General features: G+C 43.4%; 1 protein-coding gene across 6 annotated transcripts in view; it reads right to left on the bottom strand.

Annotated features, from left to right (window-relative positions):
• NCALD (neurocalcin delta) overlaps positions 1-24,892 on the bottom strand; it is a 468,302-nt gene that overhangs the window by 8,464 nt on the left and 434,946 nt on the right. For all 6 annotated transcript variants that reach the window (XM_061439258.1, XM_061439257.1, XM_061439262.1 and 3 more), the window contains one exon: positions 15,700-16,096. In XM_061439258.1, coding sequence (XP_061295242.1) covers positions 15,700-16,077 — 378 coding nt within the window. In that variant the 5' untranslated portion in view covers positions 16,078-16,096. The remainder of the gene's footprint in view (positions 1-15,699; positions 16,097-24,892) is intronic.

Genomic DNA, 24,892 nt, shown 5'->3' with positions numbered 1-24,892 from the left:
AATGAAGGACCAAGCCAACAGATGACTGTGTGTTTGAAATAAAGGTTCTTGTACCCAACAGAAAGTCTTCAATAGTTTAGTCTTTAGCTGTCAGTCTAAGGGAGTAGGGTTGGGGCCAAGAAATGAGGATGCGTTAGTACAAAAAAGAACCCATAAGCAAAAAGAATTACAACGTCTGAGTGTACGAAGGGGCTGAAGAGGAAAAGAGAACACCTTTAAGAGCCTCACATTTCTAAATAGCTCTTTCATTGCATTCAAACTAGATTTTTTCCCCCTTTTTTTGCATGTGCACCAACTCACAGAAAATGATGAATAAATTATTCAGAATACCAGGTCTATGAACATGTGTGTACTAGAGCAGGGAGCAAAGAGACGAGGTGACAAGTCCCAAGGGTCTTAAGAGTGAGTGAGTGGGTGACATCCCTGCAAAACCTCAGCGGGGTTAGGGTTAGTGTTCTCGCATGGTCTCAACAAGTCAGCATTGACTGTATTGGCTCTAGGACTCCACAGAGCAGGGAGATAGAAGGCACAAGCCCAGACAGCACTTTGAAACAAATCGTGTCTTATTAGCTCCAGTTTCTGTACACCACCCCTTACCACCACCCCGCCAATTTAATGGGATTAAATCATGAAGAGGCCAGGCTATTTCCCTACTTTATTTTTAGCAATGTCAGTGAGAGGCCCAGCAGGGACATCCTGTTTTTAATTAAACTTGAAGAGCCTTATTCTTGTCTGTGTGTAAATACAAAGCTATGGGACACTCAGGGGCCCAGTTCTGGCTTGGCCCTAGGCAGACCCAGGACAGCACAACCTGTGGCCGGGGATCTTACCGGCTTCCGCAGGGCCTAGGATTTTTTTTTTTTTCTTTTTCCCTCTGAATGAACCACCTCTGAGAATGTTGGAAAGGAAGGACTCAAGTCTGAACTGATAAAGGTTGTGGAATTAACTGAGGGCAGGCACAATTCCAAGAGCTAAAGTTCACTCCTCTCTGAAGAAAACCAGGCTGAGTTTTCATCAGAGGACATAGGGTTTTCTAACAGGACACCCAAGCCCCACAACAACCCACCAAGGGCAAAAGAAGTTAAGTGGCACAGGGCTGTTTCTAGATTATTGGTAAAGAAGAGCACCCTCCTTAGAAGGACACCACACAGCAGGAAAGGAGGGTAGAAAGAGGCCAGGAGGATCTTTCTTGTAAATGCTCTTGAAATGGTACCAATATCTATGTATCAGCACTTTCTTGTTTAGAGCTAGAAGAATACAAGAAAGTCAGTGAATCCATAATGTTTACCAAAGTGCTCCCTGCCTGTCACAGACAGGGAGGACTAGGGGAGAATAAGGGCCCCACCCCTTCTTTCCAGCAAAGCAGCTCCGTTCTTATGTTAGTTTTCTCATAAGATTTCATTAATACTTGAAACTCATTACTACCCAGTCCCCCTGCCACCACTCTGTTTCTTGGTAAATAGCCCTACCATCCACTGTTCTATAATCAACTCAAAGGCATCTTTAATACCTCTCTGTCTCCACAGGCAGGTGGTCAACTAGACCTATCAAATCTGCTTCCTTGATATTTTTCTTAATTTATCATTCTTGCCCATTCCTCCCACCACTGTCTTGTTTCAAGTCAATGGTGGTACCCCTCACTTTTAGATCTGGGCAATTACTATTTGTTTCAGTCTTATATAAAGTGCTCTGCAAAGGCTGCTTCAAACAACCCCTTCCAAAGATCCCATTTACTCCCCTAAAAAGACATTCTGGAGCTGCTGTGCTTTAGGACTTCACATGTTGGGGGGTTATACTGAGCTTGTTTCTGGAATGTTTGATTGTGAGATACCACTGCAATGTCTTACTGGAGAGAGATGTCCATTAACAGCTGGACAGAGTAGAGGCGAAGGCCTGAAAGTACACTGATTCTTCATCCATAACATGGGGCTAAGAAGGTTATCGTGAGGATTAAATGAGATAATACACAGGTATCAGGTGGACCAGTGTCCTGCAAAAACTCATGTTCACTCAAAACCTGTAAATGTGACTTTATCTGGAAATAGGGTCTTTGTAGATGTAATCAAGTTAAAATGAGATTCTATTGGATTAGGGTGGGCCCCAATCCAATGATGTATTCTTATAGGAAGAAGAAATTTATACACAGATACACAGGGAAAATGTCATGTGATGATGAGAGATGCACAACCCCCAAACACCAAGGATTGCCAGCCACCACCAGAAGCTAGGAAAGAGGCATGGAGCAGATCCCCCATACCCCCACCGGCCAGGAGTCTCTGGAAGGAACCAACCTTGCCCACACCTTGATGTTGGACTTCTGGCCTCTGGAACTATGATAGAATAAATGTTTTGTTGTTTGAAACTGCCCAGTTTATGGTAATTTATTACATAGCTGTAAAAAGAAGAGAAGCGAAAAGCAAAGGAGAAAAGGAAAGATATAAGCATCTGAATGCAGAGTTCCAAAGAATAGCAAGAAGAGATAAGAAAGCCTTCCTCAGCAATCAATACAAAGAAATAGAGGAAAACAACAGAATGGGAAAAACTAGAGATCTCTTCAAGAAAATTAGAGATACCAAGGGAATATTTCATGCAAAGATGGGCTCAATAAAGGACAGAAATGGTATGGACCTAACAGAAGCAGAAGATATTAAGAAGAGGTGGCAAGAATACACAGAAGAACTGTACAAAAAAGATCTTCACAACACAGATAATCACGATGGTGTGATCACTGACCTAGAGCCAGACATCCTGGAATGTGAAGTCAAGTGGGCCTTAGAAAGCATCACTACGAACAAAGTGAGTGGAGGTGATGGAATTCCAGTTGAGCTATTTCAAATCCTGAAAGATGATGCTGTGAAAGTGCTGCACTCAATATGCCAGCAAATTTGGAAAGCTCAGCAGTGGCCACAGGACTGGAAAAGATCAGTTTTCATTCCAATCCCAAAGAAAGGCAATGCCAAAGAATGCTCAAACTACCGCACAATTGCACTCATCTCACATGCTAGTAAAGTAATGCTCAAAATTCTCCAAGCCAGGCTTCAGCAATACGTGAACCGTGAACTTCCAGATATTCAGGCTGGTTTTAGAAAAGGCAGAGGAACCAGAGATCAAATTGCCAACATCCACTGGATCATGGAAAAAGCAAGAGAGTTCCAGAAAAACATCTATTTCTGCTTTATTGACTATGCCAAAGTCTTTGACTGTGTGGATCACAATAAACTGTGGAAAATTCTGAAAGAGATGGGAATACCAGACCACCTGATCTACCTCTTGAGAAATCTGTATGCAGGTCAGGAAGCAACAGTTAGAACTGGACATGGAACAACAGACTGGTTCCAAATAGGAAAAGGAGTACATCAAGGCTGTATATTATCACCCTGCTTATTTAACTTATATGCAGAGTACATCATGAGAAACGCTGGACTGGAAGAAACACAAGCTGGAATCAAGATTGCTGGGAGAAATATCAATAACCTCAGATATGCAGATGACAACACCCTTATGGCAGAAAGTGAAGAGGAACTCAAAAGCCTCTTGATGAAAGTGAAAGTGGAGAGTGAAAAAGTTGGCTTAAAGCTCAACATTCAGAAAATGAAGACCATGGCATCCAGTTCCATCACTTCATGGGAAATAGATGGGGAAACAGTGGAAACAGTGGCAGACTTTTTTTAGGGGGGCTCCAAAACCACTGCAGATGGTGACTGCAGCCATGAAATTAAAAGACGCTTACTCCTTGGAAGGAAAGTTATGACCAACCTAGATAGCATATTCAAAAGCAGAGACATTACTTTGCCAACAAAGGTTCGTCTAGTCAAGGCTATGGTTTTTCCTATGGTCATGTATGGATGTGAGAGTTGGACTGTGAAGAAGGCTGAGCGCCGAAGAATTGATGCTTTTGAACTGTGGTGTTGGAGAAGACTCTTGAGAGTCCCTTGGACTGCAAGGAGATCCAACCAGTCCATTCTGAAAGAGATCAGCCCTGGGATTTCTTTGGAAGGAATGATGCTAAAGCTGAAACTCCAGTACTTTGGCCATCTCATGGGAAGAGTTGACTTGTTGGAAAAGACCCTGATGCTGGGAGGGATTGGGGGCAGGAGGAGAAGGGGACGACAGAGGATGAGATGGACTGACTTGATGGACGTGAGTCTGAGTGAACTCTGGGAGTTGATGATGGACAGGGAGGCCTGGCGTGCTGCGATTCATGGGGTCACAAAGAGTCATACACAACTGAGCGACTGAACTGAACTGAACCCCAGGAAACTAACACAGCATGAAAAATACTTAACACAATGCTTGAGCACTGAGAAGCACTCACAAGCACTGAGAAGATGAGATGTCCCAGAAGGGAAAAAAAAAAAGAAGGAAAAGAGGGCTAAGGCTGGAACTCTGCTTGGGAATATCCTTGTTTAGGGAACAGGAGAAGGAAGAGGAGTCCACAAAGGAGGCCTGGACGGCACAACCCAGAGGGGGGCCTTTGGTTAGTAGGCATTCATTTGTCTTGCCAGATGTATAACTTCAACTCTTAAACTATAATGTGACTTGTCATGATATGGTTAATCCCCTAATAAGAAAGGGATAAGCCAAATATAACTGATAAACAAACAGTAAGGTTAGTTCTTAGAGAAAGTCACTAGCCTGGACAAATGCTTTAAAGAATTTTCTCCAGGAGAGAAACTGAAGTTGAATTCAGTGTAACATCTGTGGTCCACACTTGTAATTGAGTATTAGGCAAGAGTTTGGTGCTGAATCCCCAAGGGCCATGTCAAGATGGACTAGAAGCTCTCACTACCACCCCTACTTCCTTTTTTTTTTTTTCACAATCAGAAAAAAAACAGTGTTTCAGCTCTTCAAGGCACATACTACAAGTGACATGGTGTCTATGACACAAATTTAGAAAGACCTTTGGGAGAAAAAAACCACTCAGGAAGTGGTTCTAGAAAAAATGTAACCAAATCTTTCTGGCCCTGATTTAGATCTGTTGTGACACAAATATGCACGATGTGGTTTGCCTGAACTGGTCACAGTTGGTGCTCTTGAGACTAGGTCAGATTAATTTGTTAGTCTGTTTGGTGTTTGGGGACAGTAACCCTTTGTGTGACCAACACCACAATCTCCCTTCCTCTTCATCTCATTGCTGCATAGAAACATGTAACTTACTCTGATGAGTGTATCAGGAAAAAAAAATCCAAATCCCCATGTTGTGAAAAAACCAAAGCAGTGCACTCTTCTTAGACTGCCAGCATAAGCCCGCTTCCTTCCTTTCGTTTCCATTCATTCAAAAGATGTGGAGCTGTAGACTAGGGTGTTATGAAGCTCACTTGCCTTCATCAAAAGAGCCAATCAACCTTGAATCACAACTAGGAGGGAGAGTCTGATTCTAAGACAACACGCATTTGAACACCAAGTAGTGTAAAGCAATCATTACCATCCAAGGAATGAATGTGCTAACTAGAAATTATCCCAACCCGGTCATTAAAGTGAGTTCCCCAAGAACTGCTAAGGGTAACATTGTGTTAGCCTCTATATTCCTCTGGGAAAGCCTCTAGTTGGAACTTGAGAACAAATCCAGATGATCTGTGCCCCAATAGTCTGAATGCATGAGGTGCACCCATGAACTCAGAGCAACAGCTGAGATTTGGCGAATTCCTGGTGCCAACCACACTGTCTCCTAGAAAGGTAGCTCTTTCTGTTACTTAAATCCCATGAGCATCAGAGCAGCCCAGAAGTTTTGGTTTCTTCCCAGCTGGGCTGGTGTTTGGTGGGAAAGACAACAGCTGAAGCGGCCTGGGTACTCCTAAAGCTATCTATACAAGCACATCTCTTCTGTGGGTTCCACCCTTCAGAGGTTTAGTTGGGTTTGTGAACATACAAACCCAACTTGTATGTTGGGTTTGTGAACAAACATTTTATGATGAGGTAAACAACATAAAACTTAATGGAAAACTCTGTTACTTTGTCCTTTGAGTGGGAAATGACCTCCCTTTATTTTGCAGGGGAACATCCTGTCCCAGCTCTAGAAACTTCTATAGAATAGCAGTAGCCAGCATTTACTGAGTAATACCCCATGAAAGATATTATTATTATGGTTGCCCTGTTTATTTAAGTTATATGCACAGCACATTTTGTGAAATGCTGAGTTGGATGAGTTATAAGCTGGAATCAAGATTGCTGGGAGAAGTATCCAGATATGTGGATGATACCACTCTAATGGCAGAAGGAGAAGAGGAACTAAAGAGCCTTGATGAAGGTGAAGGAGGAGAGTGAAAAAGTCGACTTAAAACTCAGTATTAAAAACTAAGATCATGGCATCCAGTCCCATCACTTCATGGCAAATAGAAGGGGAAAAGGTGGAAGCAGTGACAGATTTCCTTTTCTTGGGTTCTAAAATCACTGCGGATGGTGACTGCATGAAATTAGAAGATGATTGTTTCTTGCAGGAAAGCTTTGACAAACAGTGTGTTAAAAACCAAAGATATCACTTTGCCGACAAATGTCCATATGGTCAAGGCCATGGTTTTTCCAGTAGTCACTTACGGATGTGAGAGCTAGATAATAAAGAAAGCAGAGCACTGAAGAATTGATGCTTTCGAACTGTGGTGCTGGAGAAGACTATTGAGAGTCCCTGGACAGCAAGGAGATCAAACCAGTCCATTCTGAAGGAGATCAGCCCTGGGATTTCTTTGGAAGGACTGATGCTGAAGCTGAAGCTCCAATACTTTGGTCACCTGATGCAAACAGCTAACTCATTGGAAAAGACCCTATGCTGGGAAAGATTGAGGGCAGGAGAAGGGGACGACAGAGGATGAGATGGTTGGATGGCATCTCCAATTCAATGGACATGAACTTAGGCAAACTCCAGGAGATAGTGAGTGACAGGGAAGCCTGGTGTGCTGCAGTCCATGGGGTTGCAAAGAGTTGGACACAACTGAGTGACTGAACAGCAACAACAACCCCATGAGAGGCACTGGGTTGTATCTAGAAAAGTACTCTACTTGTCATAACTGTTTTACAATTACTCTAGAGGCAGGTGCTATGATTAGTTCCAGTTCACAAATCATGAGAACAATGTACAGAAAGGTTAAATAACTTATCTGAGGAGAAGAAGGAAAAGGAGATGGAAAAAGAAAAAAGAGAGAGGCAAGATGATACTGATCCACCTTGCCCAAGACGCCGACTCTCACATGCCAATTCTTCCCTTCCTTCATCTTTATTTGGGATACAGGTGATCAATTTTTGTCTAAGCTTGTGATTTTCATTCAGATAAAGAGTAAAGCAACACAGCTTGTGTACTCCTACCTAATGACAGTCCTGTAGTTATTGGATTTGTTTGGATTGAATTTGTTGAATTTGGATTGAATTTGTTCCTTCAAGGGTCCTAGTTACTTTCTGAGAACAGAAGAGAGTTAGTTTCACTCCCTGTTCTTCCTGCATTCTCCCCTGAACCCAGGGAGGGCTGTGATCCTGTCAATGAATCCCTAAGTTCAAGTTCCTTCACCCTCAAGATCCAGAAAGCATCTGAGCATTCATGTTAACTGGCAATGGAACTCACATGCTCCCTGGCCCGTTCCTCAAACACAGCCTGTTCTGGACTGGGTGTGGGTGTTCAGACCTGCCTCTGGCTGGACTCAAGGACAGAGAAATAGGTGAGGCCGGAAGGCTTCTCCTTCTTGCAGCGATGAGCTGACACCAGCGCCCCCCTGAGGAGAGGATCTGCTGCCACAGGGGGAACTTCAGAACTGTGATCTGGTTTAAGACTCATGAGAGATAGTTTTGATGGAATAATAAAATATTGGGTCTAAATCATGTTCCTAAGTTTGTCACTTAAAAAAAACACACAGACATGAAAATCTTTATGTAAGATTCTAAAAATAAATCTTTATATGGCTTTTGCTTTTTTGCCCAGATGTTGATATAGCACAAAATTACTTTTTTGGAAAAAGGAACATAACTGCATTTGGACATATGCAGTAGACTGAATAACAGCCCCCCAGAGATGTGCTTGTTCCAATCCCCGACACCTGTAGATACGTTATCTTCCAGAATAAAAGGAACTTGAGCTGGGGGTGGGGAGGGGATTATTCTGAATTATCTGGGTGGTTCTAGTGTACTCACAGGGGTCTTTATGAGTGGAAGGGAGAAGCAGAATGAGATACCCAGAGGAATGGCAACAGAAGAAGAACTCAATCCATTGCTGCAGGCTTTGAAGATAGAAGCTGGTTTTAGAAAAGGCAGAGGAACCAGAGATCAAATTGCCAACATCTGCTGGATCATAGAAAAAGCAGAGAGTGCCAGAAAAACATCTATTTCTGCTTTATTGACTATGCCAAAGCCTTTGACTGTGTGGATCACAATAAACAGTGGAAAATTCTGAAAGAGATGGGAATACCAGACCACCTGATCTACCTCTTGAGAAATTTGTATGCAGGTCAGGAAGCAACAGTTAGAACTGGACATGGAACAACAGACTGGTTCCAAATAGGAAAAGGAGTTCGTCAAGACTGTATATTGTCACCCTGTTTATTTAACTTCTATGCAGAGTACATCATGAGAAATGCTGGACTGGAAGAAACACAAGCTGGAATCAAGATTGCCAGGAGAAATATCAATAACCTCAGATATGCAGATGACACCACCCTTATGGCAGAAAGTGAAGAGGAACTCAAAAGCCTCTTGATGAAAGTGAAAGTGGAGAGTGAAAAAGTTGGCTTAAAGCTCAACATTCAGAAAACGAAGATCATGGCATCCGGTCCCACCACTTCATGGGAAATAGATGGGGAAACAGTGGAAACAGTGTCAGACTTTATTTTTCTGGGCTCCAAATTCACTACAGATGGTGACTGTAGCCATGAAATTAAAAGACGCTTACTCCTTGGAAGGAAAGTTATGACCAACCTAGATAGCATATTCAAAAGCAGAGACATTACTTTGCCAACAAAGGTTTGTCTAGTCAAGGCTAATTTTTCCTGTGGTCATGTATGGATGTGAGAGTTGGACTGTGAAGAAGGCTGAGCACCGTAGAATTGATGCTTTTGAACTGTGGTGTTGGAGAAGACTCTTGAGAGTCCCTTGGACTGCAAGGAGATCCAACCAGTCCATTCTGAAAGAGATCAGCCCTGGGATTTCTTTGGAAGGAATGATGCTAAAGCTGAAACTCCAGTACTTTGGCCACCTCATGTGAAGAGTTGAATCATTGGAAAAGACTCTGATTCTGGGAGGGATTGGGGGCAGGAGGAGAAGGGGACGACAGAGGATGAGATGGCTGGATGGCATCACTGACTCAATGGATGTGAGTCTGAGTGAACTCCTGGAGTTGGTGATGGACAGGGAGGCCTGGCGTGCTGCGATTCATGGGGTCGCAAAGAGTGGGACATGACTGAGCGACTGATCTGATCTGATCTAATCTGATAAAAGGCTTCAAGTTAAGGAATGTTTCAGAAAATAGGAAAGGCAAGGGAACAGACTTTCTCCCAAAACCTCCAGACAGAATGCAAGTTGTCCTACCCCTTGAGTTTAGCCCAGTGAAACTGATTTCAGATCTCTGACCTCCAGAACCATAAGATAATAACTCTGTGCTGTTATAAGCCACTACATATATGGCCCTTCATTATAGCAAAAAGAGGAGACTAACATGGTGTATTTCAGTGTTACAAAGTCCACCACAAAATCCTTCCTACCAATGCCAGGAGAAACTAGGGGATTCCAATCTGTTAGCACCAACAATTCTCAGTGGATACCAAAGTTAAACCATGGAGAACAACATTAGGGAAGAAAAACTAGAAAATTTATGGGGTCCCAATCTCCATTCCCTTGGACAGCAAGGAAATCAAACCAGTCAATCTTAAAGGAAATTTACCCTGAATGATCACTGGAAGGACTGATGCTGAAGCTCCAATACTTTGGTTACCTGATGTAAAAGAACAGGTCATTGGAAAAGACCCCGATGGTGGGAAAGACTGAAGGCAGAAGGAGAAAGTGCAGCAGAGGATGAGATGGTTGGATGGCATCACCGATTCAATGGACATGAACTTGGGCAAACTCCAGGAGATAGTGAGGGACAGGGAAGCCTGGTGTGCTGCAGTCCATAGGGTCTCAGAGAACTGAACATGACTTGGTGACTGAAAAACAACTACCCTCATTCATTGACAAGCCTATTATAAACTTGTTTGGACCCCAATCTTCACCCTGACCAATTATTAGTATTTGAAGGTGAACATCATGAATTTGCATTTTACATTGCTGCTATTTAGCTGCTAAGTCATGTCCAACTCTTTGAGCCCCCATGGACTGCAGCACACCAGGTTCCTTTGTCCATGGGATTTCCCAGGCAAGAATACTGGAGTAGGTTGCCATTTCCTTCTCCAGGGGATCTTTCTGACCCAGGGGTGGAACCCATGTCTCCTGCATTGACAGGCGGATTCTTTACCACTGAGCCACTGGGGCTTCCCTTAAATGGCTTGAATTTCTGAGTCTTGGAGGGACAAAAGTTCAGCCAGGAATTTATGGACTGACACTTGTAGCTGAGCTGCAGTTTCACTTACTTGAACAAATACAGCCTTAATTTCTGTATGATTCTGCTAGCCCACAGCTTGCCTCCATCTCATCATTTTCAAATAGGTATTTTCCCAGACCCCTAAAGGATACCTACAATATGTGAAATGTGAACTTCCAGATGTTCAAGCTGGATTTAGAAAAGGCAGAGGAACCAGAGATCAAATTGCCAACATCTGCTGGATCATCGAAAAAGCAAGAGAATTCCAGAAAAACATCCACTTTTGCTTTATTGACTATGCCAAAGCCTTTGACTGTGTGGATCACAACAAACTGTGGAAAATTCTGAAAGAGTTGGGAATACCAGACCACCTGACCTGCCTACTGAGAAATCTGTATGCAGGTCAAGAAGAAACAGTTAGAACTGGACATGGAACAACAGACTGGTTCCAAATAGGGAAAGGAGTATGTCAAGGCTGTATATTGTCACCCTGCTTATTTAACTTATGCAGAGTACATCATGAGAAACACTGGGCTGGATGAAGCACAAGCTGGAATCAAGATTGCCAGGATAAATATCAATAACCTCAGATACACAGATGACACCATCCTTATGGCAGAAAGCAAAGAAGAACTAAAGAGCCTCTTGATGAAAACAAAGATCATGGCATCTGGTCCCATCATTTCATAGAAAATAGATGGGGAAACAATGGAAACATTGACAGACTTTATTTTGGGGGGCTCCAAAATCACTGCAGATGGTGACCGGAGCCATGAAATTAAAAGATGCTTGCTCCTTGGAAGAAAAGCTATGACCAACCTAGACAGCATAGTAAAAAGCAGAGACATTACTTTACCAACAAAGGTCTGTCTAGTCAAAGCTATGGTTTTTCCAGTGGTCATGTATGGATGTGAGAGTTGGACTATAAAGAAAGCTGAGCACTGAAGAATTGATGCTTTTGAACTGTGGTGTTGGAGAAGACTCTTGAGAGTCCCTTGGACTGCAAGGAGATCCTAAAGGAAACCAGTCCTGAATGTTCATTGGAAGGACTGATGCTGAAGCTGAAACTCCAATACTTCGGCCACCTGATGTGAAGAGCTGACTCATTAGAAAAGACCCTGATGCTGGGAAAGACTGAAGGTGGAAGGAGAAGGGGACGACAGAAGACGAGATGGTTGGATGGCATCATTGATGCGATGGACATGAGTTTAAGTAAGCTCCGGGAGTTGGTGATGGACAGGGAAGCCTGGCGTGCTGCAGTCCATGGGGTCGCAAAGAGTTGAACATGAACTGAGAGACTGAACTGAAAGGATACCTAAGCAACTGCAGGGTCTGCAAACATGCATTGTCCTAAATGGTGCGGACCAGCTAGAACCAAATAATGAGAATCCCCACAGGGCTTCTTGGGACAGTGACAAGGCCTGGAGTGTAGACTTTCACAGAAGAGGGGGTGGAGAAAGGAAAGGAGAGTGGGGAGTTTAGTAATATCCTACAGCAAATTCCAGTTCATCCAGAAACAATGAAAACCGGGGGATTAGCATAAGAATAAGATAGAATACATGAATTATCAGTTTGCAATGCAGCAGAATGGGATAAAATAGCCCTTAATAGGAAAATGGTTCTAAATTTAATTTAATCTCACTGACAATTTGGAAGGTGCCTCAGGGTGCTGCAAGGTTTCCTCTCCATGGTCATGAATATTAATCATCAGGGTGTGTTACTATGGAAAACAATTCAGAAAATTTGAACCTTCCATTTGCAGGCTGCTTAAGAACCCTGAGTATGAAAGCTTTATTAAGGAATCTGTGTCCTTCCTATTATGACCTGCAAACTGACTGTGGGCCTGTGAGTGGACAGAGCTGCTTTATAGTAGAGAAAGTACCTTGTTAGGGGGAATGCCCCTTCACTTTTGTGATCACTTTCTGAACACAGAGTCAGCAAGGGCTCAGCAAGCGTCTACCCACACCTTTTGCACCTTCCCTGCAACGTTCCACTCTCCCTTGCAAAATGGATTCAATACCACAGGGAGACTGTCTGTTTTCCTCATATTTTTTCCTGGTGCTAGCTACTTATTAGGTGTTTTACCACAGGTGTGAAAGGAGTTTGTGAATAATTCTTGATTCCTATAAACCCACGTAATGGGGACCGTCCTCCCTGGCTGGGGATCTACATCTTCAGTACTGGCCACCACACCATTGCAGCCAGGAGAACTGTGCAAAAAGTGTTAAACAGGTGAAAACATAATGGTTGATGGGGAAAAATTTTTTTTTCTTAGATCTCAATCAGGAAGCAATTCTCTCCAAAAAGAAGGTACCCATCCCATTCACTGCAGGGAGGCAGGGAACGAGGGCAGAGCACCACATTCCCAGGTAAAAAGGAGAGACAAAAGAAAGCTAATTAAAATTGCACACTCAATCAGTCGTGTCTGACTCTGTGACTCCATGGACAGCAGTCCATGGGGCTCCTCTGTTCATGGAATTTTCCGGGCAAGAATATTGCAATGGATAGCCATTTCCTTCACCAGGGGATCTTCTAGACCCAGGGATCGAACCTGCTTCTCCTGTACTGGCACTCAACTTCTTTAACACTGAGTCAACTGGGAAGCCCAAATTAAAATTAAAAACCACGTTTTAAATTTGAAGTTTTGTTTAAGTAGCAAAGGTTCAGAACAATTGGAGAGGTGCAAAGATAGAGGGCACCCTTCACTCACTTCAGAGGTACATTTGGAAAAACAATTTGGCAGACTGTCTCAAGAGTCTTAGAAAGAAATGCTCATTCCCTTTGGCCCAGTAATTGCACTTCTGGGAATCCATTCTTAGGAAATAATCCTAAATATAGAAAAAGCTTCATGCATAAGAATCACGTATTTGTTATTTCATTTTTAAAGCTATAGTGTTATATATAACAAAGACTGGATACAACTTAAATATCCAATAAGGGAAAATTAGGTACATTATGCTATGTGTATGACTGCAGCCATTAAAATGTTTGTATTGAAAGTTTCAGTAGTATGAGAAATGCTTATGTTTTAATTATGTTAAGTGAAAAATGGCAAGGTACAGAATTTCACATGCACTATAAATCAATTAGATATTTTTAAATATATGGAAATAGGACCAGGAAGATATATTAGAAAATTATTAGCAATGATTCCCTTTGTAGGTGAAGTGGGATTGTGGAGAATTTTTCTTTTTCTTTTTTTTTCTTCTATATTCCCTATATTTTTATGTGCGTGTGTGTGTGTTGGTTGCTCAGTCATGTCCGACTCTTTGTGACCCCATGGACTGTATATAGCCAGCAGGCTTCTCTGCGCATGGAATTCTCCAGGCAAGAATACTGGAGTGGGTAGCCATTCCCCTTTCCAGGGGATCTTCCCAAGCCAGGGATCAAACGCAGATCTCCTGCACTGCAGGCAGACTCTACCACCAGGGAAGCCCTATATTTTTATAGTAGACATTATATTTTTCATATATTTATCCTTGGGGAAAGAGAGAAATCCTTTATTTTTTGTTTTAAGATTCTGTCTGTGGGGGATTCATTCAACACAACTTGTCCAGACAGTTACTGTTTGGGGGCGAGGGAAAGCCACTGGTGGCCCAGGCAGAAAGGAGAGGGGGCTGGAGGATCTGGGAGAGCTCGTCTGATTTCCTGCGACGTGTGCAGCTGTCACTCTGACTGCCCGGGGGTCTCAGTCCCACTCCCAGGAGCAGACCCCGGGCCTCAGCCACAGGCTCAACAGCAGGCGAGTCATGTTGCTCTCACCCAGGCTCCGTCCTCAGTTCCTGTTACCCTGTTTTCCATGGATCCTTAAAAGCAGGTGTCACACACCTCCAGCCTCATCCCCTCCTTACCGTAACGTAGCTTAGTTCTTTCTGTCTCCTGTCTCTTTGTATTACACCCTCTGCCACCGTTCCAGCACCCACTAGGTCTCCCGGGGGCTGCAGCTCTATCTCTGAACCCAGCCTGTCCTGGGATGAAGCCTCCGAGATGAGCCCTCCAGGAAGCCAGATGACCACTTTCTCGCACCTGCTATTTGCTGCCAGATACTTCCTTCTCGTGTCCCATGCACCTGCCAGGACGGTGCGTTCTCCCTGGGGCTGCTCGCCCGCGTAGGTGGTTTTACTGCAGCCGAGGCTCTTCTGACCCTCCCCCACGCTGTGTTTCAGGCTCCTGAGGTTGGTCTCCGGGCCCCATCCTCTGCTGACGAAGCTGTCGTTGCCATGACTGTAGCTCCTTCAGCCTTCCCTCCTCTGCAAAGCTTGCTGGAATCCCACAGGAAAATGTGGCCAACACTAGGGCCCCCTTTCCTGTTCTTTTAGGAAATTCACTCTGCGTGAGTGGTTTGGGGAAATAAAATGGAGAACTTCCTAGTAAAGTGATGGAGGCCTTGATTCTGCACTGTTCATATCTCTAATGAGACAGAAACTAGACTAGAGATCTCTACTTTTATTCAAGAGTCTAGGGAATTCCCTGATAGTCCAGAGGTTAGGACTTGGCAGTTTCACTGCAGGGGCTCAGGTTTGATCCCTGGTCAGGGAACTAAGATCCCCCAAACTGTACCTTGTGACCAAGAAAAAAAAAGTCGAATAAAGTTGGAAATTAATGCTGCTGCTGATAATTAGTTATATATATGTATATAACTGGCACTGTGCTAACCACTGAACAAGGAGAATCGATCTAAAAATAATCCCACAGCAGTGGGTACTTTTGTGGTTCCATTTTACAGATAAGGACACTGAGGCTTACTTAGGTGAACTAACTTGGTTAAAGTCACAGACATAGTGACTGAAAGAGGTAGGATTTGAACCCAGGTCAGAGTTTGGTCATAAACATTACTCTAGGCTCTGGATCCAAGCAGGTCATTGCAATGAGTGGATGGAGTGGCCCCAGTGATCATGACCACCTGAGGAGTCTGTGTCCCTCGGTAGGGGAGAGTCACCGCAAAGCCCCTGGTGACCTATTCCAGGCAAGAATGTGGGTCTAGTGTTAGCAGAGCTCCTGAGTTCCCAAGAGATGCTAACCAGTCTGCATTGCTATGTGTAATCTCCCTGTTTCATATATGGGTTCCATATTTTCAAAGACCCTGGCTAGCCGAAATTGCAAGCAGGCAGGCCACCAGCTTGCAATCTCTCCACTAAGCTATACTGTGGGCTTTCCAGTGCTTCCTGTGACTCGCACTCTCCCCTTTGTAAAGGGCAGGGGCTACGTACCTGCACAATCTCGAGCATCTCTGCCTTGCTGATGTAGCCATTTCCATCTAGGTCATACATGCTGAAGGCCCATTTCAGCTTCTGCTCCAGCTTCCCCCTTGACGTTACGCTCAGGGCTATGATGAATTCTCTAAAGTCTATCGTCCCATCTCCGTTGGCATCGAAGGTGCGGAAGACGTGCTCTGCAAACTTGGAAGCATCCCCGTAAGGGAAAAAGTTCCCGTAAATTTTCTTAAACTCCTCCATTGACAAGTGTCCGCTGGGGCAGTCTCTCAAGAAGCCTTTGTACCATTCCTGGATCTCGTGCTCCGTGAAGTCCGTGCTTTCCAGCAAGTCTTGCATGACCTCCGGGCGCAGCTTGCTGTTCTGTTTTCCCATCTTGACAGCAAGAATTCAGCTGCAGACAGAAAAGAATACAATATAGAGAGTTTCCTAAACCTGTTCTTCAGAGGCACATTTTATAATCTGTGATTATTCCTTTGGGAGAAAGAAAAAAGTGTGACTTCAATAACATTGTTTAGGGCTTTCCAACCTTGTGGTCAGCCCAATAAAATGTAGAAAGAGGGGCTGGCAGAAGATGCAGAGTAGAAGTATCAGTGAAAACTGATACTTCTTTGACACAGAGCCAAATGAAAGACAGGAGATTTATAATGAAAAAAAAAGACACACACATACACACAGAGAAATGATTACTGAGTGCTGCCTTATCTATTTGCAAGAGGCTGAGCCTGCCTTTAGAAAGACCGGGGTTCTAATACCCAACCCAAGTATTAGTAGAGAGAATTAAAGGAAAGGATCAAAAAGAGAGAGAGCAAAAGAGATAATGTCACATGCTTTAGAGTATTTGCAAATAAAGTGCTTGGGTATCTTCTGAATATTATAAAGACAGACATGAGTAAGGGAAGTAGAAACTCATCTAATTCCATTAAATGCTACCAAGCTTGGTCAGTTATTTAAAGCCAAAAAGTCAAATCACTGTCAACATTGTGTTTATATAGTAAAGATGATGTTTCATAAAGTTATGTCCTATGATTGTGGCTTATGAAACTGGCCAAATTTTTCTTTTTAACATACAAAAAATTTCATATTTTCTTATCACGGTAATAGCACATCCATAGTAAAAGAGCAAACAACACAGCAACACATACAGGAAAGTCAGCATCATTTCAAATCTTAACACTTATACACTGCCAACAATTTGGTGTGTGTCCTTGTAGATTTTTCATATGCACCCTTGTCTAAAATGCTATTAATATATGTTTTAATGTGTTTATATTTCAAGAAATAAGAAAATATACCCTTTGTTACTTATTTTAAAACTTAATATAATGTGGGGAATAAAGGCAACTTTTATTAGACAGAAAAAACCCTGTGATTCCCGTCTTCCCATTCACAGAGCCAGTCAATATTAACCACATGCCATATATCAGGGATGTTTCTGGCACTGCGGATGCAAAAAGTAAGATGCGACCCCTCCTCCTTAAGGGACACCCAGTTGCCTACATATGGAAGGGGGGGTGGTTGCGGTGAGAGGACAACACAATAAACTTTCAAAAGGTGGTACCAGGGGAATGGACGTGGCGCAGGGAAAGTACATGGACAGGACACCCGAGCCAAAAGGGGATCTGGGTGCTATCAGGGAGGCCTTCTTGGAGGAGGTGAGCTTAGTTCCCATATCCAAAGTCTTATGATATAAGCATGGTAAAGATAAGTCCCTTCTAACAAAGGGGCTCTACACTTGTATTTTACATTTTTCTTGTATTGGAAACTTACAGAATATATAAAAGATTTTAATCCCCATTTTAATAATGATTCCCAATTTCTTTGAGATTTTCACTTTGTGTTTGTTTATGTCTGCCTCCCTCCCAATTCAGGGTGAGCCCCTTGAGATGGAGTCTTGTTGAGGTTACTCCATCTCCCTAGGGCCCACTGTATATAACTTAGGTGAATGAAGAAATGACTCAGATAAATAATTACAACAGGGAAATATGGAATAATCTTGGAAAAGGAGTCTTTTTGCCTCAAAGATGAGGCCCTGGCTTTCAGAACGTTATTTGAGACACTAAAGCTATTTGGTAGTTAAGACTCGGTCTTGGGATCTCTTTTCTTCACTTCTCCACTAGTTTTATTGAGACATAATTGACATAGAGGATTGCATAAGTTTAAGGTATATGACATAAGATCCAATATATGTTTATACTGGGAAATGCTCACCACAGTAAGTCTGGTTAACACCCATACCCTCACATGGTTACAGAAATTTTTCTTCTGTTGAGAACTTTTAAGATCTACTCTCTTAGCATCTTTCAAATATACAATAGAGTACTGTTAATGATGCTGGTGCTGAAGCTGAAGCTCCAATACTTTGGCCACCTGATGCGAAGAACCGACTCATTGGAAAAGACTCTGATGCTGGAAAAGATTGAAGGCAGGAGGAGAAGGGGACGATAGAGGATGAGATGGTTGGATGGCATCACTGACTCAATGGACATGAGTTTGAGCTAACTCCAGGAGATAGTGAAGGACAAGGAGGCTTGTCATGCTGCAGTCCATGGGGTTGCAAAGAGTTGGACACAACTTGGTGACTGAACAACAACAAATTGTTAACTATAGGTACCATGCTGTACGATGCATGCCCAGAACTTATCTGAGGCTTCTGCTTGTTGACCATGTTCACTGAACTCCCCCTCCCCCCACCCTTGGGATCTGTTGAAACTGAATTGCCTGTGTACCTATCTGTTGCCACCACTATAAATTCCTTGAAGGCAGGGTTTTAATCTTACACTGCTCAAACTTCCTTCATTATATGCACAGTTCAGGAAATGACAAGCAATCCTTGTGACTTGCCAAGCTGACTGATTTTGCTCCCTGAGTTCTGCACAGAGCAGAATCAGCCCTGCTCTGTCTCTGCTCCCCGAGAAGGGTGGAACAATTCTCTTCGCATCAGCACGACCAACAGCTGCCTGAAGGAGCTCACTTTCAGAGGTGACACTCTACGGAGAATCAGACCAATGCCATTCTACATAAGAGCAAAACTAAACTACAGAATCAGACCAATACCCTTTTACGTAAGAGCAAAAGTAAACCACAGCTCCAAGCACAACACAAACAGAACTTATAAACTGAACCTTTCAATAACTTTCACTTCCCTCTTGTGTCTTTTTTTTCCCCCTTGAGATAAAAAGTGAAGTAGGAGAGACTGGTTTGTACTAGAATTTCAAAACTGCATTTAGTTGCTAAGTTGGCAACTTGCCAGAGGCAAGAATTCAGAAACACAAGGTAATACATAATACATGGATTTATAGAGCTCCGAAACATTTTATGGAATTTACACGTAATGTTGAGTTTTCCTTTTGGGGAGTGCTTTAGAGAAGAGCCCTTTGGTGTGGCGTTCAATCAAATCACTGTGAGAACCCTTTGGTTCTGTGCAAATCACTGAGTGCACGGCCTTGGGAAAAAACGCCACTTTGATATTAAAATCTGCTCTCTTAAAGAATGATTTATTTCCCAGGATGTAGAGAGCACTGTTTCTTCAAAACCGAACTTGAGTTCCTTTCCCCATGTTTAAAAAGTGTGTCTCATTTATTAGCTGTTTTTGCACTAGAAACAAATTGCTTCAACATTTTGGCTAAGGCTCCCACTGAGACTGATCTGTGTGCGGCTATTTTTCCCGTAAACAGTAATTAAACCGCATTTACAAATTCATTAGCACAGAAAGGCCATAAGACAAACAAGGCAGAAGAGCATGGAATAAGTTATCTGGGAAGTGGGTGTTTGCAATTTAGGCCAGAATTTGTTTCAGTAGATAACTGCAAACACTTTACTAAGTATGATGTCCAAACTTGAGGGAACCATCTGGACATGGTTAGGCTGTACAACAAAAATTTCCAGGGACATAAGATACCGTTTCTTCCTTTGAGGGAGAGAGGGAAGGATAGAAAATGCCTGACAATACCTTTTTCTTTTGGAAGACAGGAATTTTGCTGGAGTTGAAGGATCGGGGAGGGGACCTTAAGGGAAATGCTACATTAATTAGCAGTCTAAAGAAAACAAACCATCCGGAGTCAGAAGTTGCACCTCAGATCAAATACTTTTAATTGCTCCATTCAGTCATTAAAATGTTTATTTTGTGCCAGTAGAACAGGGCATGGAATAAAAATGCTCGGGTTCAAAGACTGGCTCTATTGTTGACCAGCTCTTGGGTAATTCACTTCAATTCTTACTGCACTTCAGTTTTCTCATCTGTGAAATGAGGTCAGTTGTCCAAGTTCATATCTCACTGATTCTATGTGAGAATTAAACGAGACAGTCATATATGTAAACCTCTAGCATTGAGTCAGGGACAGATGCTCTGGTCAGTGAAAACTACATCTTACTCCTGTTTTTTTTAATGAGTGAATTTAAATATTAAAGGTAAAGTAGTATGAAACTAGAATTTGGTTTTTTTCTCTGTTAAGAGGACAACATTTTTATTTTATTATTAAACTTTGCATTTTGTATTGTAGTATAGCTGATTAACAATGCTGTGATTGTTTCAAGTGGACAGCAAAGGAACTCAGCTATACATATGCTGTATCCTATCCTTGATTGCACCTCATACATTCTTCTACTGAGCCTTCACAGCAACTCTGAGGGATAGGTAGGGTAGATTTCACTATTCTATAAGAAAGAGAGAGAAAGAAGAAAAGGCAGAAAGAAAACTCAGAAAGGCAAAGTGACTTGTCCTGAGTCCCACAGCTTGTGAGTGAGGGAGCCAGACAGGAAGCTCAATTTGCATGTGACTGTCAACTGTCTTTTTTTTTTTCAATTGTGTCTGACTAGCTTCAGAGACAAGCAAATATAGAAATTAAGACAAAAGCTTTATAACATGCCAGAGAGCAGTAGTTAAACGAGGCAAGTGTTAGTTGCTCAGTCATGTCCATCTCTTTGTGACCCCATGGATTGTATAGTCTGCCAGACTCCTCTGTCCCTGGGATTCTCCAGGCAAGAATACTGGAATAGGGAGCCATTCCCTTCTCCAGGAGATCTTCCTGACCCAGGGATTGAACCGGGGTCTCCTGTACTGCAGGCAGATTCTTTATGGTCTGAGAGAACCTGCATGCCAATGCAGGAGACATAAGAGATGTGAGTCCGATCCCCGGGTTGGGAAGATCCCCTGGCATCTTCCCAAGTGTGTATGGCAACCCACTCCACTATTCTTGCCTGGAGAATCCCATGAACAGAGAAGCCTGGCAGGCTACAGTCCGTGGGGTTGCAGAGTCAGACATGACTGAAGCAGTTTAGCACACAGGCCGTCAGGGAAGCCCAAGAGGAAAGAGATAACATACCCATTCCGCAAATATGGGCAAAGTGTCTATCAGGAGGGAGGCATGGCTCGGGGCCCTGGGGATTCAGCAGGGAACATACAGGCGAAACTCCTGTCCTCCTGGAGCTCACAGCCTCTTGGGAAGAGATACGCAGTAAATATGTGAAATATGAGAAGGAGATGCACCATGGAGAATAGCAGAGTGGGTGGGTAGGTGTTAACACTTTAAATAAAAAGCCCCATTAAGAAAGTGATGTGTGAAAAAGACCAGGGAGGTAGGGAGGTAGCCATGGAGATGACTGGGAGAAGACTATTCCAGGCAGAGAAAACAGCAGATGAGGAGGTCTCCACAGAAGCGTGCTTAGCACACTCAAGGACAGGGCTGCAACAAGCGTGGGAAGAAACAAAGGATATGAGATCAGAAGAGCAACGAGGACCAGATGCTGTGCGACCAGGAGGGAACCGTGAGCGCTCTGGCTTGCACTCTGAGATGCAGCTGTTGCAGGATTCTTAGCAGAGAAGTGCTAGGAGAGATTTATATTCTAACAGGACCTTGCTGTTGTGTGGACAGAAAGCTAAAGAAGGATAAGGGCAGCAGTGGGAAGACCACTGCAATGACCCAGGCAAGAGATGATGGTGGGTGAAGCCAGGGGAGCAGAGGAGGTGAGAATTGGTGGGATTTGGCACCGCTGGTAAGGTGGAAGCTGACATTTACTGAAATAAGAAAAATGCAGGAGAAGCAGGGCTTTGGGGTGAGGTAGGGGACTTTGTTGTGTCTGTATGTTAATTCTCAGATGCTGATTATATGCTGACTGGAGATATTGAGCAGGCAGTTGGATGTGTCTACAGTAAGAGAAAGTGGTCCAGGAGGCGATTTAAATTTGGGAGTTATCAGCACATAGATCGGAGAAGGCGATGGCACCCCACTCCAGTACTCTTGCCTGGAAAATCCCATGGACGGAGGAGACCGGTAGGCTGCAATCCATGGGGTCGCTCAGAGTCGGACAGGACTGAGCGACTTCACTTTCACTTTTCACCTTCATGCATTGGAGAAGGAAATGGCAACCCACTCCAGTGTTCTTGCCTGGAGAATCCCAGGGACGGGGAAGCCTGGTGGGCTGCCGTCTGTGGGGCCGCACAGAGTCGGACACAACTGAAGCGACTTAGCAGCAGCAGCAGTAGCACATAGATTGTGTTTACAGCTAAAGACTGGAAGTGAATGAGGATGGAAAAGAAAAGGGGATAAGGACCAAGCCCTTGGTCACCCTGCCATTTAGAATCTTTGCCAATAGAAAGAGGAGAAGGAACCAGCAAGGGAGAAGGAGGACGGGCAGTGAGGGGGTAGGGAGACACAGAGGCTGAGCCCACACTCTCCGCCATTTCGTCCTTCGTGCCAGCTCAAGGGGGCACATGAATGTGCTCAAGGCAGCCGCACAGGAGGGCTGGGCTCCCGGTTTCCTCTGAACCTTGTGCTGTCTCCTCCACCCCAGCCTGTCCTGTCTCCTTGAAGGTTGTCATCTTCTGCCCAGTTGTTCACAGCCAACCCCAAGGACTCACCCGTGATTCCCTTCATGTTTGTTCCATAAGCAGGAGCTGTCCAAACTTGCCCTCTGTCTCTAAAATTTGTCCCAGATCCATTCACTTGCATATCTCCAATGTCATGCCTCAGTTTGAACCTCCATCGCCTCCTTCCTGAACATCTGTAACACCCTCCTCTCTGGATTCTCATTCTTCACTCTTATCCTCCTTCTCCCTGCCTGGCTCTCCACTCAGATCCCCAGAGTGGGTTTCTAAAAACATAAAACAGACCAGGTCCCTCCTCTGCTTAAAGCTTTACGTGGCCTTCCTAACACACAGAGAACACCAACCCAGACTTCCTCCTGTGGCTCAAAGGCTCTGAGCTACCCTGGCCATCCCTGACTTCCTTTCAGCCCCCCTTGCCCAGGTACTCTGACCTCCTGCATGCTCCAGCTTTTACCTCTTAAAGACTTTTGCTTCAGAGCCTTGAAGAATACATAGATATGTGTGTATAAAGTAATATATATATATATAATTTTTTACTTTTTATACTTTCTTGACTTCATATCATGGCCATCTTCATTTCATCTCCCCCATCTCACGTGGGATCTCAGTTCACCAACCAGGGATTGAATCTGTGCCCTCCTACACTGGAAGACCAGAGTCTTAATCACTGGACACCAGGGAAGTCCCTTGAAAAATACTTTTACATAGCAATTGGGCCCTCAGCCCTTTCAAGTTCATGTACCCTGTAAGATCATTCTATGTACCTATCTACTGTAAGGTACATATATAATATATATTCGTTTTTGTTGAATCTCAACTGCATTTAATTAAATGAAACACACAAGTATTCTATTAGACACCAGCATTCTGTTATTCAGTAGTTTAACCTGAGATGGGCAATGTGAAATTTCCCAACTTATTTTGGGACACATCTAGTCATCCAGTGTCCAAAATATAAATCTGGGGTTAATATTGACCACAGATGACAAAGGAAAAATATACAAGACACCAAACCACCAACAAAGAACCACACACAGGAATCTACACTATGAAGTTAACTTTCCATCTAAAAAGAACTAAAAAAGGAATAACCCCTAAAAATGATACCGCAGGGAAAGGAAATGGCGAGGAAGATCAACCTTTCGACACGCACATGCTCCCATCTATATATTTTGTATCTGGGGAGTGGAAAGAGCTGCAGCATTTCATTTCTGCCATTCCTCATAAGGTTCCAAAACTCGGTGAGTTAATTCTCAACGCCCAGAGTTAGATTTTCCAGGGAAAAGGTCCATAACTTAACCTGGACAGTCTGGTTAACCTCAGAGGAAGTTGCAATGCAAACTGCACTGAGTTCTTCTAAAACAGAATTTACAAGAAATTAGCAACTAAAGTCACATTTAGCTGCAGCAAGGAACATAGAGCTCACAGTGGTTTCCGAAAGGGGCCAGGTTAATTAAAATGTTTGCCTCTTTGGAACATGTAACCTTGTCCTCTAAGAGTTGCTTTGAATTTCCAACCAATGGAATGTCTAAATTATGAAAACATAACTAAAAAAAGGCTCCTAAAATGTAAGGAAGGAAATGATAAAAGTTATAGGTTAATGGGAGGAAGCATTCATTTACCATGACCAAGACATCATTGTTTTGGCCAACTGAATTTTACAGGTGGCTAAAATCCAACAAATTCATTTCAAGGTCAGTTGTCCTTACTTCTCACTGGGAGAAAAAAAAATGACTAAATAAAAACCTGAAGAGCACAATGCTTCAGAAATTTCTCTTCAGTGGAACTTGCCTCTCAGTGGGAGTTTGAAAGGAGACCATATATATAAACTGACATATTTATATATAGTGAGCAAATTAGGAAATGAAACTCAGTGGGGCAGAAAGAGAAAAAAAATTAAAATATTATAGAGGGAGAATTGAAGTTATGTAACACCCACTCCAGTACTCTTGCCTGGAAAATGCTATGGACAGAGGAGCCTACTGGGCTACAGTCCATGGGGTCGCAGAGAGTCGGACGCGACTTAGCAACTTAAAAACAAAAAACCCAACACTCTCGATAGCTTAGTTGCCTTGACCAGAGAATGCTCTGCCTGCCAGTCTTTGATGAGATGGGCTCATATGAGGAAGCAATACGTACTTCCTATCCCCTCATCTGGATCACAAAATGGCTTTGCTGGAACTGCCTGAAATCTGTCACGAAGCCACTGCCTGCAGGGAGGCCTTCTTCCCGATGAGAATGGGGTGTTTGGACCCACATCTCCTGATGGCCTAGTCATACCTGTAACACCTGGTCACACATCTGCACTCGCTTCCCCCGCAGAGAGGTGACGGGCATGAGATGAGAACTTAACTGGTTCCAAAG

This window comes from Bos javanicus, chromosome 14 (assembly GCF_032452875.1).
Source record: "Bos javanicus breed banteng chromosome 14, ARS-OSU_banteng_1.0, whole genome shotgun sequence".
Lineage (NCBI taxonomy): Eukaryota > Metazoa > Chordata > Mammalia > Artiodactyla > Bovidae > Bos > Bos javanicus.
The sequence above is the reverse complement of the archived record's forward strand: the minus strand, read 5'-3'. Positions and strand labels throughout refer to the sequence as shown.